The 17,110-nt window shown below is 47.4% G+C and overlaps 3 protein-coding genes across 3 annotated transcripts; 1 reads left to right on the top strand and 2 right to left on the bottom strand.

Annotated features, from left to right (window-relative positions):
- Positions 1–112: 112 nt before the first annotated feature.
- EV420DRAFT_1696551 (uncharacterized protein) lies at positions 113–1,866 on the bottom strand (the record flags this gene model as incomplete). The annotated part of the gene is made up of 6 exons (XM_060479432.1): positions 113–831; positions 883–1,187; positions 1,241–1,319; positions 1,407–1,520; positions 1,661–1,702; positions 1,813–1,866. 6 exons carry the CDS (start codon positions 1,864–1,866, stop codon positions 583–585), a joined length of 843 nt encoding a protein of 280 aa, XP_060328410.1. The 3' UTR covers positions 113–582.
- A 5,344-nt stretch (positions 1,867–7,210) lies between these two features.
- On the top strand, positions 7,211–8,986 carry EV420DRAFT_615557 (uncharacterized protein). The gene is made up of 7 exons (XM_060482797.1): positions 7,211–7,414; positions 7,465–7,506; positions 7,556–7,788; positions 7,842–7,920; positions 7,983–8,293; positions 8,345–8,545; positions 8,605–8,986. The coding sequence occupies exons 1-7, from the start codon at positions 7,303–7,305 to the stop codon at positions 8,815–8,817; spliced, it is 1,191 nt and encodes a 396-aa protein (XP_060328409.1). The 5' UTR covers positions 7,211–7,302; the 3' UTR covers positions 8,818–8,986.
- A 4,263-nt stretch (positions 8,987–13,249) lies between these two features.
- On the bottom strand, positions 13,250–14,633 carry EV420DRAFT_1481741 (uncharacterized protein; the record flags this gene model as incomplete). The annotated part of the gene is made up of 6 exons (XM_060469807.1): positions 13,250–13,353; positions 13,408–13,556; positions 13,661–13,997; positions 14,020–14,100; positions 14,226–14,418; positions 14,496–14,633. The coding sequence occupies 6 exons, from the start codon at positions 14,631–14,633 to the stop codon at positions 13,250–13,252; spliced, it is 1,002 nt and encodes a 333-aa protein (XP_060328408.1).
- Positions 14,634–17,110: the final 2,477 nt, after the last annotated feature.

Raw genomic sequence — 17,110 nt, 5'->3', positions numbered from 1 at the left:
CTTAGTGGTCGGAAAATGGCGTGCCAAGGGAAATCAGATGGCAGAGTGGAACGCAGGGTGGGAGGTTGGGCATCTTGCACAAAAGCAAGAAACAAGTCGGGTTCAGCTAATCCCGACATCTCTTTTCTTTGTACCACAGCCACTTGCACTGATCGCGCATTACGCAGAGGCAGCACGTTCAGCTAAGCGCAACCATCTTTTATAGCTTAACTATACTTCCCCTACGATGCTACGCAAAATCTGACGCTTCCTCAAAGTGAGCTGTCCTCCATCGTGACACACGGCAAAATAAGTCTAAACTGGCAGGCGACGATGGAGAACACAATGCGGCCTAGGGTATGTGTACGTTCTCTGGAATTCCTGTACTTATGAATGCGTAGGAATATTATCGTTCCTTAGGACTGTCCTACAAGCTCATACATGAAGATCCACTGAAGCGAGGAGAGATTACGGAAGTTTAGATACTATAGTTGATCAAAAAATAAAGTAGAGAGTAGTATGATAGTAAAAAAAGGATAGCAAGCAAGAAAATTACAGTCTAAATTTAGTCTCCAGTTTCAACCCGACTTTCAGGTGTGAGCTCTATTGCGACCTTTCATCCACTACCACGAGCTCATCTGACCGCTCCTGTTGAGCTTCGATGTCCATTTCAAGGACTGCGCTCTGCACGGTGGATTGTTGAAAGCTTGCCGTGGAAGGTCGCGAAGGTTGAGATGATTGCGAAGCCATTTGGAAACGAAGAGTCGACACCGTCGCACTTTCGTCATGCTCTTCGGTTGGGCGTGTGTGTCCTGCCGCTGCTCTGCCAACAAGGAGGGTGGGTGCAACTCCCTACACAACGTGTTCGATAAATGATGAGGGAGTCTGAGATAGTGAACACACCTTTGCAATGCTAGCTACAGGATCAAGGTAATATGGTCCAAAATCATTGTGAATGTAGAAAGCCAAGAATAGGACCCGAGCTATCGAATGGAGAGCAGAGGATTCCACCAGCACTCCAATAAAACGGTAATAAACTCTCAGTCGACCGCCTGCTCCATGTCTAACCCCGGTAACAGTCAAAATGCGGAAAATGATGAACACGGTGCACCATAGCGTCGTTGTCAGGATGAAGGACAGGTAAAGCGTCAGGGATATTGAGTTCAATACACTGGAGTAATTATGATATATCTCAATGATTTTCGACACTAGACATAAAGTTGGATATATGAAAAGGGTAGATGAGATCGGAACACTTTACCAGTTGCAGAAATTAGGGAAAGGATTGGAAGTAAAACAATAAGCCAGCGCCATCCCCAGACAGTCCAACAGCACCAAATCTAGAATTGAAAAGATGGTAAGCTGACATGGATAATCACCAGCAAAGTAGCACACACAGTATATGAGTCTGCGAGAATCGTACTCACCGAGGCTGTAATACCTGTCTCCAAATAGGCTGCTTGGTTCACACTGTTAATCTTCCGGTATACAGTCCAAAAACTTTGCCTGTTTTTGATGAATGTGGAGCATGTAATGACCAACTGGCAGCAACATCTACAGTAATCAGAGCATGGAGGAGAATGATAATGACAACCAAGGCTCGTCGCATTGGCCGACATTTATTGATGTCTGTGCCACTCGCATCAGCTTGGATGTCATAGTATAGATGCACCTGGCTCACATATACTCCATAGCGTAACAGCAAGAATTCCAGTGTATATGCCTATCATCAGTCAACGCTTGCACATCAAAGCACTAAACATTGTTTTGCCCATCATGAAATAATGCGAGGAGAATTTTGGAGGTCAGCATAGCGTCAAGATTTTGAAACACCAAAGCTTTGTCTTCATCGGTAAGATCGGGTGGAATATCTGCCTGAATCACCATGAGGAAAAGTAAGAGAAATGGGTAGTCGGCTATGAGAATAACACGCACCACCCCTCTCATTTATAACAGTGAAGTTCACGGCCACATACACTCACTACAACCTCACCCCCACCGTAGTCGTGTATGTTGCGTCTGTCTACGAGAGACTAGCCATAAGGATGATTATCAGTATCCAAGTCGCACCAGGAGCCTTACATACAGACTGTGTTTGGAGATTTAATGAGCCGTTGTGTACATTGTGATAGTTTCAACAACTCGCAATAGAGACACGACTTGAAGTGCGATTTTTCCAGAGAAAGCCCCGTATCGTAGGGAAAGTGGTGGTATGAACTGCAAGCCTCTCAAAGGTTTTGCTGAATTAGGATTAGGGAAACCGCGTCGAGGAAGAGAATCAAAATAACTAATGAAGTGAGATCACGGTGGGCCTAACAACTTGAGTTTGTCCTGTCATGTTGACAGGAATGTAGGAAATTTTTGAGGCCAGCTTTATTATCATTATGCTGGCGGATCCTGAATATTTCAGTCTCGGCAAAGGTTTTCAGGGGCACCAGTTTTTGCAAATCATATAGAGGCGAGAACCAGTAGCACGACGATATAAGACAAGACACAGTTTACCCTGGAAATGGTGCATCTTTTAAAAAAGCGGGGGGAAGCATGCACCCCATGGTGAGCTCGATGAAGTCCGATCTCTTGCAGCAGCAATCAGTACTTGGTAAATCTTCCAAGGCAGGGCATTGCGCAGCGTGCCTGAGTTGCGCCATCCTTGTTTGCATCATCGGTTCTTCATCACTACCCATCACTTAGACACTGACATCGGCGAAGGTGGTGACGCAGTCCAATACTAAAAGCTGAGAGAACAGATTGGTGAGTCACAGGATCACACATCAAGACCGAAGACAATGTTAGCACATGGCGACCGAAGGCAGATGTTTGCTCATCAAACGATGAAGACGAGGCATCACAGACAGGCTTATTATTCTGGCAACCCTAATCCACGGAAAGTCGTACAAGTGCCACCAACATCCCAGAGGTGAGGCTTCGACTCACACTTATGCCGTTTCCCGATATGCCAGGTAGATAACGCATCAAAATGGTGAGTACAGTCCAGCTCAATGGCACTTTACAAAAATACTCACTTATCATTTCTCCCTCCTTGCGCACCCATCCATCAGTGAATCCGGGCAAAGAACCGGGTATTCGTAACCATAGGCAGTCGGGAGGGTGGTTGATAGATGCCGTCGAATGAATCCCCCAAAGTTGAGATGAAAGAAGCAAATCAAGAATGGTACCAATACCTCCCGTGTTCATTACGAGATGTCCTAGGCATTAATGACGACGTGTAAAACGTTCCACGACAGGATGAATTTGGTTTTCGTCATACTGCATTGCACCGAAACACATGGATGGAGAGATACACAAGCAACCAAGCTCTGTTCCTCAGTTCAAGTTGTCCAACGTGGCTGTGCGCGCTTCTTTTGGAAAAGGCCAGTGGCAGAAACCCAGCGGAATGAAGTTCTTATTCGATTTCCGCGTCCTGCATCAGGCTCGTTAACTTCCTGCGACCTCAATGTCCGACTCTGAGGGATATTCCGAACTCTGTTTACAATAAAAAATAGCTGAAGGAGCCTACCAACAGGTGATGCACAAAAAAGCAGTAAGTCTTGGCAAGCAGAGATGTTCAAGGAATCATTTTGGCAAAACCTGGTAGACTTCCCGTCACAAACATACAGCCCCCCCCCCCCCCCACGGCTCACGACGATCTGTGGCCACTCCTGTGGACTGCCTTTCATGGCGAATGTAGGGTGAGGCAAGTCATGTAAGATCTGCGACGAAGGGTAACAGAGAAATAGAGGGGGACTCAGAGGAGAACAGATATCTCTGGCCTTTTGTCCATCCCTTACAGGACGTCCATTTCTTCTCCTTCCATCCTGTGCTCCTGACATCAAGGGGGTACCGGAATTCCGGCCCAGCACACCGGGTAGGTAGGTAGGTCCAGCCAGATGTCATGAAAAAAAAAAGTTGATAACCACTTTGGGGGTCTAAAAATGGACTTCAAGGGTAAATTTTAGAGCATACATGATACAATATATGCTACTGAGTGTGCTACTTACCTTAGGGCATCATACCTAGCGATACCAACACTCAGTCAATGCCATTGCAAAGTGGCCCTGCTGACTGGACATGGTGACATTATGACATCCCATTAGAGCACAGCCATGATTTAGACTTGATAGCGTACAGATTATGTTCAAAACACTTTCAATATTAATATCACGGCTATTTCAGGCAAAATATTCACCGAATTGAGTCGAAAGATACCCAAATTTAGCATAATGACATCATAAATGTCACGTGAAGGTAGGTAGGTCCATCGTCGGTGCACGAAATTATTTAATCGACCCACTGTCTTTTAATTCATTATTAGGACCCCCTTGCCCGACATTTCCATGGAAACGAAAGCGAAATCGCTCACTGGCGGGGGCGTTTGTCAGCCTTGGAGCGAGATGGGTATTAGAGGAGGCCCCTAGAAGCTCCCGCCAAACTTTGTCCGGATTTTGGCATATTTTAGGCCCCAAAATCGCAAAAACTTTGTCCGCAGTTAGCATATTTTGCGTCCAAATGAGTTCAAACGTCATCAAACTTTGTCCGGATGTTAGCATATTTTGGAAATTTGGGATGCCATCGCCCTGACATCTGAACCAATATCAGTCCCGATTTGGATTTCTGACTCTGCGTAATATTTTCCGGGAAAATTCCAACGAAAATTTGTAGTCATGTCGAAAACAGGTAAAATTGTGCTTCAGTTCTAGACGGTGAAGTCTGCAGATTAGGCGGCCGGTTCTGTAGGGGCCCCCGGCCCGGGAGGCCCAAAAGCGACTTTATCTGGGTTAGCATACTTTGAGCCCCAAAAGTTGCATATTTGAGGACCGATTTTGGAATTTTTGCCGGACAAAGTTTAGCGGGAGCTTCTGGGGGCCTATTAGAGGCGATAATATGGCAGCTGGGTGAAGGGACTGGCTTATCGGTATGTCTCCTAGTATCATGGAACGAGGTCCTTAAATTCTACGTCCGTATCATTCATTGACAAGTCTTGATAGTTCTGCGACTAGCAATGCTGTCTTTGCGCAAGAGGAAAGCCGCTAACAAGGGAGTCCCGGGGGATGTGCTAGTAAACGCCAAATGTCCATTACTGGTGCTACAAATCATTAGAGAGTGAACAAAAGGAAGGACATTGTAGGGCTTCGCACCGTCACCGTATAGTACGGTTATACGGGTGCCGTCATACGGGTACCATGCCCGTTCCGTCTGGCGAAATAACTTGCCCAGAGACGGACGGTATACGGACATCCCGTATACCGTTAGCAACCGTATAAACACGGCCGTCATACGGTAATCGACGGCCGTGTATGTATCTAAAAATAACTGTCATCAGATCACACTGTACACATGTTTGCCATACACTTAACATCGTACCACGATGTGCTGGCACCGCAAGCTCTTCAGCGCTACCACCCGATCTTCTTTCACTCGCTCTACTCAAGCTCTAACCCTTACCAGCATAGAATACTTTCTATTTCCTGCTTCTGCTGCCTCTATTCTACTACTGTTTCATCCTTTGAGTTTGACTACCCACACATATTGCGCAATAATTTGCCCCCCGCTGGCCTGTGCACCTGTCAAATACTGCTGAATTTTAAGCCAGAGGAGTTCACGAAAGAGTATATAATGGTCCTTTTTTCGCAGACTTACAACCACATTCTGAGCATTATGATAGATCAGTGTGCCCTCGATGCCAATGGAAACTTGAAATCCCCCTCGAAATTCAATTTTTATCACGATGCAGATGACGACGTGCCCATGGCAGGACCTGGAGCTGCTCCGAAGCCCCAAATATCAGGTATGTATTATTCAACGGCCGTATTGACGACCGGCACGGCCGTCTATATACCCGTACCGTACCGTCAACCTAGTTCTAAGAGCATTGACGGTACGGTTACGGATCAGCCGTCGCCCGTCACTGTACCGTGGCTATACGGCCGTATACCGTATACGGTACGGTGCGAAGCCCTAGGACATTGAACATACCTTCAATCTAGGCTCGATTGAGGAAGGGGATCTTGTAGTATAGTTAGCCGTTCCTTGATATCTACGTCCTTTTTTAGGCTAACTACCTTTGTGCGACCTCAATGGCCGACTCTGACGAATATTCTGAATTTTGCTTGCATGGCTCAAGGAGACCTGGAAATTGGTGATACGCGAAAATATGTAGTATTTTGTGGGCAAGACAAGACGACATGATCAAGTGTATAACATCAAACGAGTCGAGTCTTTGTGCGCAGAGATGCCCAGAGTGTCATTTTGATGACACTCTCGGTAGATTTCCCGTCGCAAACATACAAACCTCTGCCCTACGACTTTTTGTCACCACTCCTGCGGATCGCAGTTCATAGAGACTATGGAGGGCGTAGCATCGTAAATGAAGGGTGATATACTTCGTGCAGAGCAAAACTGGCTTGCGAAATGCGTTTCCGCAAGCAAGGAGATCTGGGTCATAGGGAAGGAGCCCCTGATGTTCCGGAGACAGGCTTGCCCTTCGTGGTTGAAGCGTCGGACATGATTCTGCACAACAGTGAAGAACAGTAAAACTGCAACGAAGGATAACGGAGAGAACGGGGACTCGGAGAGCGTCACTTTTGTCCATCGGGTCCTCCCATCCTGTGCTCCAAGCATCTCCAAGGGGACGAGCATGAAGTCACTCGCTGGCGGGAGCGTTCGTTAGCCATGGGGCGAGATGGATGTTAGAGGCGATAAAATGGTGGCTAAGGGAAGGGGCCGGCATGTCGATGTCTGCATTGTTGGGAAGCACGTACGTGCTACAAATTATTGAAGCGTGAAACAAATGGCAGAAACGTTGAACATACTTTCAATGTAGGTTCGACTGCTGTACCGAAGAAGAGAAAGAACATATATCCCTGAGGCCCAACGTGATGGTGGTAGAGAATGATTTTATTTACGCAAGTTTGAGATTTGACGCCTTGTGTAAACGGATCCAGCTTCCAACTAAAATATCGTTCTCATACAATCCTTGATCAACAGACTCAGAAGTTGCGCTCAAGTCTATCCTGGGGTCTGATCTTGTTGATCTTTCTATCGTGATGCAGTACCGCAAACTGTGTTGAATGCGGTGCTCCGATACTTGAGGTCTTAGCTCTGGCGCCCGCGGTACCTCACTTTTATACGCCACCGACATTGATCCTCATACAGCTACGATATTTATATCGTAAAACTCTTCAAGGAGTTCAAGGAAATTTTCCTAGTTTTGATGTTGATTATCTTTTCCAATCTTGACAGACTTCTCGTGCCCTCTATATAATAATGGGGGTTTGATATGTGTTATTCACATAAACTACTACTCCGTTGCTCTTGCTTTCCGCCATGATGGCTCAGGCAGATATTCCGTCAGACCTTACCGAAGATGACAAAGCTTACATGTTTCAATATCTCGACGCCACTCTGAACTCCGGAGTCTTCTTCGCGCTATTGTATGGTAGGCAATGACTTTCAGTGCCTTGACATGTAAGTGTTAGCTGACAACAGGTTTATACACTGGTATTCTTGCAATTACATTGTGGAATATATGTGAGCAAGGAGTATCTCCACTACGGCCTCTAGCTGAAGTAAATGCCAGTCATCAACAAATATTGGCCGATCCGACGAGCCATGGTCGCCGTTATCATGCTTCTCCATGCCCTGATTACTATCAATCTTGCTGCCAAGTGGTCGTCTATATGCTCTGCATTCATCGATAATGGGCAAAGTTTTTGGACCGTATTTTCAAACCTTGGTCGTGTGGCCCAGCCAGTCTCCTGGGAGATGGGTATCACAGGTTCCATAAGCACCATTCTCACAGATTTATATATGGTGTGTGACTCCGCTAGGGATTATCCACATCAGCCCACCATCATTTCAACTAGATTTGGTATTGCTGGATGGTTTGGGGAAGACGCTGGTCCGTTGTTCTGCTTCCGATATTTTTGCTAGTTTCCGCGATCGGTATGGTGTCTGGTCCCATCTAATCTTTTCATACTCATAACAGTACCCAACCTTTTATGCAGGATCCAAAATCATGGAAATATATTATGAATACTTCAATGTGTTCGGATCCATGGACGTATTCCTTGTGCTCTATATATCCTTCACCCTGGCGACGACATTGTCATGCACCTTGCTTATCATTTACCGCATCGTTACTGTCGCTGGCGTTAGGCGTGGAGCAGATGGCAGACTGAGAGTTTATCGCCGTTTCATTGAAGTTCTTGTCGAATCCTCAACTTTCTATTCAATATCTCTGATCTTATTTTTGGCTTTCTCCATCCGTGACAGTTGGGAACTGTACTACTTTGATGTCATAGCTGGTATCGCGAAGGTGTGTTCAAGATCTTAGGCTCCGTTATCATTCACCAAACAACTTGTGTAGGGAATTGCTCCAACGCTTCTCGTAGGACGCATCACGGCCGGACATCGGGCCCACCCAGACGATTCCTGGCAAGGAAGCGTGATCGCGTCAGGCTCGATTAGGTCTCAGTTGCAAGGTCGCAATCGGACGAGCTTCCAGCACGACCTGACGAGTTCAATGTTTGATGGTGACCTCGAGGCCCAGCGTGAGATTTCTGTCAGGGTGAGTTGATTGGCTTCTACCGCTTCTCTGTACCGAACTGAAACATTTTTGCTTTCTAGGAACCTTTTCCATCAAGCCGCTCTGTCTCTGTTGCGGTCAATCACGACCACCCAAACACTGACGTCTTTCTGGAGAGCATAACGTCCTCGCCCCATCTCGGGAACCACTCACTCCTTCAAGACAGTTTACCCCCTTCTGAAGATGCCATCTGTAATTCTACCATCGTTGACGGAACGGTAGTTCCGAGTCGAGGAAGATCTAGCCTCGAATGAACATAGTACGCAATATCCCATTTACTCTTTACCTACGACGGACTTGAAGCTTGAAGTCTCCAAACCCTTGTAACATCGCGTTGTTTTTGTTGTGTTTTAAATAAGTCATACAAATTATAACGGACTAATAAACATGAGCTCACCCTCTACACAACAACGTCGATCCTCAACGTCGATTATCCGCACGCATTACTGACAGAGTATACTCGTCGTCCGACCTATGAAAAACGTCTGTGTCACCTTTGCTTCGTTACGAAAGCAAACCTTTGTTGACACAGGACCGGCGGCTTCTGTGGGACAATGGCGTGGAAGGCGAAGGGTGTAGTATAGCTGTTCTTTAATTTGCACATCCTGTTTTTAGCGCGTTACTATCTTGCGACCTTGATTGCCGACTCAAACTTCGCTTGGAGGGACAGGGGCCTACAAACAGGTGATACGAGTCCGGACATGATAAGATGCAGTAGTATGTTGTAAGCATAGAGTCGACATGATCAAGTGTGTAACGAGTCGACAGATGAATTGACGTAATCCTCATGACTTCACATGCAGAGACGTCAAGAAAGGCACTGTCCCTTGCCCACGGCTCACAGCAATTTGTCCTGCCGTCCATAGGGACCACAGGAGGCGTGGCATGGCGAATGCAGAGTGAGGTACGACGAAAGGGAACGGAGAGACAAAGGGGAAACTTGGACTCGGCCATTTGTCCATCCCCTACACAACGTCCATTTACCTCCTGCTTCCTATCCGTCTCTGTAGAAGCGAACTCGAATGAGAGGTCACCCTCTGGCAGACAGTTTTAAGCCCTGGAGTGGGACGAAGTATTAGTTAGACTCGGAGGTAATGATCGAGCCTTCATTCTCATCTCTGAAGGACAGTGAGCATCATTTCTGTCAATGAAACAGCTGTATACGGACAGGATTGAAGTATCATCTGGCTTTGTGTCGGTAGGGACGCCCACCTCGTCGCGCTTGCCTGTTGCAGTTGCACGTAGGGGCTTTTGGCTGACCTCATCATCCTGCTAAACGTGGCCCCTATGTGCTGCTAATCGTTGCAGCGTGTAAGAAAGAGAAAAGCGTCGAACAAGCCTTCAATATATGCCCGACTGTTATACCGACGAGGAATAAGAGGAGGCAGATACGCCAAGGAAATGATTAACTCATTATTTACGCGTGTTTGAAACTGAAATTCCCACTCCTGCAATCGGCTCGAGATAGTAGTGTGTCCACTCGGGGCGAGTGACGAGGACAGTGCAGAGTATCAAGCCGACAGATAAGACTTAGTAAGAAATGGCGTATTAGCTTGACGGAAGTGATAAGGCGGTACGTGATGAGCACGGTACGCCACAGGGCCATGATCATGGCGAAGGATGCATAGATCATGAGCCAAGACGTGTGAGCAAACTTGTCGTATAATTTTGCTCGGGTTTCCATTATTTTGAATACTTGTTGAAATACTGTTTAGATTGAGATTTGCATAAGTATGCGATAACTTGGACACACCAATTGTAGACCAGATAAATTGTGGGAGGGACATCTGTCACCGAGCGTTTGTGGGTTGAAATGCATACAACACATCGAGACATCCACGTACCGTACTTTTCCCACCACTCTCTCCAACTGCGCGCCTTCACTCTGCTAAGTCCGTGTTCTGCCGATACATTCTTCTGCGGAGTTTTGGGCCAGGTTGATTGGAAGTCGAACGTCCTACTGCCACCTGTGTCGTAGAATAAGATTCGAAGTTGACGAAATGGAAGAACAAGGAGTTGACCGGCCGGGTGAATCCGAAAACCGTGTGTACCCAAAATTGGAAATCACCACCAAAGGAGAGATGTGTGTTGAAGAGTTATATACATACTTTACGGCGACTAACGCGCCAAAGGTTAGAATGATATTATACAAAGATATGTATGTACTGTATAAGCAATCGAAAGATAGACGAGGCGAAGAAGGATACTCAAAAAAGTACGACAAAAACAGACGTGGCACAGCTAGTTGATACGCGTGACGGGGTGGGAGGGGAGGGCAGAGTGCACGCCCTCGAGACACGGTGTCGTGATGCATCGATTAGTGTTGGTCACGGATGTCTTTCGATCAAAGGAGGGGAGTGCGTGTCATGGCTAATCCACGCCGAGCTCGTCGTCTCTCCCACTACCTGCTTGAACCTCGCAGCTGCTCCGCTTGCTAGAAGTTGATATACAGTGGTCGGGCCTGTATGGAACCTAGACGAACACCATGAGAGGTCATTGGACCTAGGTAAATGCAGCTGAGCGGGGCAGGAATTGATGAGAGGTGGGCGATGTGAGTGACGGGAGCATAGAGATGCGAGAAGGGTTCCTTTCTCTACCCCACAAGCCGACCCTTGCCTCTCCGCATTTTCATCTATTCTTCACTCGAACGTGTCCGCTCATGTGTAGCGTGTAGCACAAGACGTGCTTGGTGTGCTTGGTGGAGAAATTTGCAAATCTGAGAGGTGTTACAAGAAACGTCGAATAAGAGTGGAACAGTGGATCGTGGCAAGTCATAGAGTCAGCGTAAGCTATGAAACAGAGTTACATGCCTAACGCACGAAAAGATTGAGATTGGAAGAACTTACATCGCACCCCGACGTTGAGATCTAAACATAACGCAAGACGTTCCTCGGAAATCAAAGCAAAGATGAATAAGATCAAAAGTGAACATCTTAAAAAACCTACCAATCGACGGAATATGCTGGCGTAGCATCCAATAAACGACAGAGAGTGTGTGGCCAGATGCAGGATTTAGAGGGAGATACGAATGGAGACACGTGGACTTGACCGCGGGAGCACGGCCCTTTGACTCCGTACAATGCGTGGCATTTCCGTCGGACTCTCTTCTGCACGACCACGGTCCTTTTCCTGGTTCCATACTGTTCTCCTCGAGAATCTTAATCATCAGTAAACACGTTTTACATATCGTTCGGGGACGGCGCTCCAGTTTCGATCTAGGATGGTCCCACTACATGGCATAGTCGGCGGATGCTGTGACGCTGAAAGAAACAAATCAAGAGACATCAATCCGCGTCGTTGCTGGTGACTTCGGACGTCCCATTAGGTAGACTTGGTATCGATATCACTCTGGAGTGGACTGATAACCTGTCGCAGTACCGGTGAGTACGTTCTGGTTCTAATTGCGCTGCCACTGTGTTGCTGATATTCCTCATAGTTCGGAGGTCTATGAAAACCATCCAACTTTGTTTCGCTGCGGGATCTTTTACGTCTATGCCTTGCTTGATGGAGGTTTCCTGAGAGGATAGCTCGGGCAGTGTGCTCTGAGCGGAGGGAGGTTATGGTATGTCTGCTATTTCGTTGATACGTGCTATACTCATTACCGTCGCATTCAGATGACCTCGATGAAGAAATGTATATTCCTTTCGAAATTTGAATACTGAGCTAAACAGAATCATCCCGGTGCGCTCTCCCACACGAAATACGACTCTTTCCCCTGACATTTGGCTGTGAATAGGCTTATATACTGTCCTATCACCTTGCGGGGCGTCTACAAGGCATTTCTACCCCCAATATCAGACCTGAAAGAACATTCGCAGACCCGACACAGTCCCCGCCTGTGGGACGCGCAATGACTGCTCTCATCACCTGTTCTATGACTTGATAACCACAGTCAGACTCGTGCTCTGGAATTTCGGCAATGACCCAACGTTTTGGACAATGTATTCGAAGCTCGAAGTTTCCAAGGAAGCAGCGGTATAGTCAAGTTATGGACGGATGGATATCTTCGGTCTCAAAAGTACCGTCCTCGCAGACTTGACCAGGTCGTCTATTGGTCATCTTTGCCCAACTTGCTCTCATATTGAATCGAGATGCGACATCGCTGGACGGTATATGGTTCTGGGCTGTCCTTCCGATTTTCCTTCTATTTTCCGGAACACACCTGCCGCAGTTGAGACGTGCTGCGAAGTTCTCAGGCATGTCATTGGTTTCGGTGGTGCTTTAAGTGTCCGTCGTTGCAACGACGCTACTCCTCACTGCACTGCTTATCATAAAGCGCACTGTAAGCGTCGGACAGGCCAAGGGCGGATCCGAGAGTCGACTAAGGACGTACCGCTGTGTCACTGGATACTCCATCTGTTTGGTCGCATGTTTCTTCGCGATTTGTAGCGACTGGATAAACAAACGTCTTGACACTTAGTAAAATATGCTAATTTTATGACATTAGCTTTTCTTGCGCTCTTGTCCTTGTTAAACGCACGATGCGGGATGACACCTGGAAGATCGTTTTCGTACTCGCTCTCGTATGGAGAGTAAGATCCGGGCGGGATTGCGAGCGCCACCTTGGCCGATGGCGTTGAGGTCCAGGTGGCCAAGTGGATAACGAAAGAGACGGCACGGATTCGAGAGGATATTGTTTCTGCTTACTGTGGGCATCGGGAATTAGATCTCGAATGTCATGGATGCTCAAGTCAAGATCGGTGTTAACTTGAACATATGTTGAACTCCCCCGTCAACCGCATCACTCCCTCCGGATCCGCCCTCTCCTTCACAGCCTGCATCCTCTTCACCTCCGCACCAAACATATCCAGCACGGGCGTATCATTTCGGGTACCTCCACACACCGTCCCCTGCCCCAAACATCCTCGCTGCATCATGAAACACATCGTCGTCCTCTTCCTGCACCCATTCCAAGGTGAAGCCGGTGGAAAATACGACATCGATGCGCATGCCTGGGTATGCGGAGGATCCTGCGGGAGCATATGTGAAGAGGCTGAGGAGGAAAGGTTCGAGGGCGTAGTTGGCTAGGAAGGGTTAAGCCCCAGGACTTGGGGAGGGGTTAGAGAGGGACTGGGGAGGGGGGGAAGGGAGGCTTACGGTGAGATCGTCGATGATGCTTGGGATGGTAGGCTCGGAGACTCGAGTGTGGGGATATCGTTGATTACGGGCCTAGTCAGACTCGTGAGCCGGGAGTAATCCCGCAAGTTGACGAACGCGCCGGTATCGATGGAAGCAAACGTCGGGTTGATGAGGTCGGTGAAGGAACGAGGTGTGAGGTATGCTGAGGAAATTATCAAAGGAGGGATGGGGGCAATGTAGAACATTTGAGTGGATATAAAGTCTCGATAGTGGGAGAGGTTGTGGATGGCATACCTCACTGCTGGTATAATCGCAGTTCTGGGATCGGTAACTTCTGCACAGAATTTGACGGCTGCTACATCGAACGTCACAGTCACCACAGTTATGCAGGACTACCAGCTCGTACGCAAGCACATAATCGATAGCAACCTCGTATTGATTACTCGGCCATGAACGCCCTTCAAAAAGGCATTCAGTTAGGACCTGAATCATCACAAGCATACGCTCCGCCACTGACAGTGAACCCAGTCACACCAATCCCCGGTACCCTTCCCCCGAGTACATTCACACCCTGAGCACTCACCACCGCATACTCCGCCACCACCGTCTGTGTCGCAGAATTGTATGTGACCTCGTCGAAAGCGTGTCATAGTGATCTGGACATCGGGCGTCGAGAAAAATCTTTGATTCTTGGCGTGCCCGCTGCCTTTGATCTGCAGGAGTTGGCTACTATTGGCCTGACTTAGACGTGTACACCAAACGGCGTCTTCATCTCGCTTAGGATACCCGGACGTCAGGCATGAACAAACAAGCAAAGGCAATACTCACGATGATCCCGACATCTTCCGCAGACCTGAAATCGACGATGCCTTTGGAGGATTGCGAGCTTGATGGCAAATCTTTCGAGTTGCGAATACCAGGGGTGAAACGTAGGTGGGATCAAGAGCACGAGCAAGATTCGGCTGGTCCCGACACCTCGTTTCTTGCGCATTACTCAGGGGCAGCGCGTTCACGCCGTTCAGCTAGGCGCAACCATCTTGTAATAGCTTACCTATGCCTCCTCTACAATGCTACGCAAAATCTGACGCGTCCTCGAAACAAGCAGACATAGCAAAATATGTCTGAATCAGGCGACGATGGACCAGGAGAATTGCCTAGTTTATGGGTACGTTCTGTGCAATTACCGTAATCATGAACACCTAGGAATATCATTCCTCCTTAGGATTGTCCCACAAGTTCAACGTTCAAGCTCAAGGTTCATCGTCTCTTCCTGCACCCTTCTTCCCCTCACACAATCACCCAGCCAAACCGTCGACTTTTCTTCCGCCTCTGTGTGTGTATACAAATCCAGCAGTCAAATCCGAATCTGCGCGTTCTTCAAGTTGCCGCCTTCGATCCTGAGCGATCAGAACGCGACGTTGCTAGAGGGGGTGATCCCGAGGTCCTCGACTCCACCGAATAGTATTATTTTGCCCTCTTGGAACTGATATTGTCATCATTCGACTGTTCGTTGGCGTCAGGTATCTGTGGAAAGAAGGCCGTATGGCACCCTACTCGATACTAGGTGGCAACGCCTCCCCAATTATGACGTTTCTAGCCAAAAAGATATTTAGCATATTCGAATTGATGAAATCTGCCAGAAAGAACATTCGCTACGACTTTTTGAGTTATTCGCTATTTTTCGGCGCCAATTTCCTTTGACTCATGTATTCATTATCTTCAGACGAGCCTCAAATGTCCTGGTCGATGATTGCGACGACGTACTTTAGGGAGCGTTGTGCAAAAGATAAAGATCCAAAAGGAAGGAGAGATTACGGAGGTTTAGATACTCTATAGTTGATCAAGAAATGAAGTAGGGAGAATGATAGTCAAAAAGGATAACAAGCAATAAATTGCAGTCTAAATTTAGTCTCCAGTCTCAACCCAACTTTCAGGCGTTTGCCATGAGCTCTATTCCGTCCTTTCAACAACTACCACGAGATCATCCGACTGTTCCCGTTGAGCTTCAATGTCAACTTCAAGGACTGCGCTCTGCCTGGTGGATTCCTGAAAGCTTGAAGTGGAAGGTTGTGAAGGTTGAGAAGATTGGGAAGCCATTTGGAAACGAAGGGTCGACACAGTCGCACTTTCATCATGTTCTTCAGTTGGGCGTGTGTGTCCTGCTGCTGCTCTACCAACAAGAAGGGTGGGCGCAACTCCCTACACAAGGTATTTGATAAACAATGAGAGAGTCCAAGGTAGTTAGTGTTGTGAAAGGCCGGGCTTCAAGCCTCAAGCCCGGCCCAGCCCAGCCCAGCCCAGCCCTGAAAAGCCTGGCCTGCTAGTAAGGCTTGCTCAAGGCTCAGGCCGAGGCTTTGTATATTGAAAGCCTTGAGCCCGAGGCTGAAGCCTTATCGAAAACATAGATTATAAAAATTTTCATAGTATCAATTCTTACAGCGAACACGAGATAGTATTCCTAATCACTGGATACATAGTCACTAGCCATCGCACAAAGCCGAAATTGGTGGCTTGCTACTGTACAGTTTCGCGGATCCCATTATGTCTAAGTAAGGACTTGATTCATGGGTTCTTGCTGGGTCAAATATTCCTCTGACCATGCCTGAACGCGACGTCCCAGACCCATCCAACATTATCTCGGGATCACGTTCACGGCGCCCTAAACGTACTTTTGGCGATGATGACGAAAATCACGCTGTTGCTTCTGGCAAACGTACTACTGCCGAAATCGAACATTCTTCGGAAAATCTGTCGCGCCACCCTGCAAAGCGGACCAAGCCTATAGATCATTCTGAGGACGTCAATATGAATGAGTCGGATGAGATTCAGTGCATTAGTAATCCAAATGCACCAAGTCAACCAGGTAAGTATCTGTACGACAAGTTTGCATTATTATTTACTAATGTTATAAATTGTCATTTCTCAGAACCAGAACCAGCAGAACGGATTGACCTACCTGATCCAAATAGAACTGACGAGAGTGGCTTCTATGCTGACGTTGTTAAATCTGTATTACCACCCAAAGACGCCAGGGAAACCAAGGATTCTTCAGCTGATGTGAAGCACTTCTTTGGCGAACCTAAGATGAAGTCCAACAGGAAGGGGAATGAAGTAAAACACCGTGCTTGTCGAATATGCAGGTCAGCTTTAACGTTGCAGATTAATTTTACTTACTAATGCTTGAACTCTGACTCCAGAGTTGATCTCGTCACCCATGTGAGCACCTTACGAAGGCATATGGCAGCGCACCATAAGGTTCGGGTACCTGCGGTAATCTCAGTATGGATTCTGACATAACATCATAGCCTGCCTACCATAAATACTGTACGAAGAAGGGGTTTCTTTCCATGCTTGAGGAGGATGTCAAGAAAAGAAACAGTGATGACAAGATGCATCAGAGCACTCTCGACATCCAGGTTATAGATCGAAGTACCCTTCCGAAGCTGATACGATACACCCCAGCAGCCT

Source organism: Desarmillaria tabescens (genome assembly GCF_030435595.1).
Source record: "Desarmillaria tabescens strain CCBAS 213 chromosome Unknown EV420scaffold_28, whole genome shotgun sequence".
NCBI lineage: Eukaryota > Fungi > Basidiomycota > Agaricomycetes > Agaricales > Physalacriaceae > Desarmillaria > Desarmillaria tabescens.
Note: the sequence above shows the minus strand (reverse complement) of the source record. Positions and strands in the feature narration are given on the sequence as shown.

What these genes read in the sequence shown, in the direction of transcription:
- EV420DRAFT_615557 (XM_060482797.1), top strand. Translation starts at nt 7,303, where the DNA reads ATGATGGCTCAGGCAGATATTCCGTCAGACCTTACCGAAGATGACAAA. An exon ending in AATTACATTGTGGAATATAT is followed by an intron (nt 7,507 to 7,555) that starts GTGAGCAAGGAG and finishes AGTAAATGCCAG; the next exon opens with TCATCAACAAATATTGGCCG. An exon ending in TCATAGCTGGTATCGCGAAG is followed by an intron (nt 8,294 to 8,344) that starts GTGTGTTCAAGA and finishes CAACTTGTGTAG; the next exon opens with GGAATTGCTCCAACGCTTCT.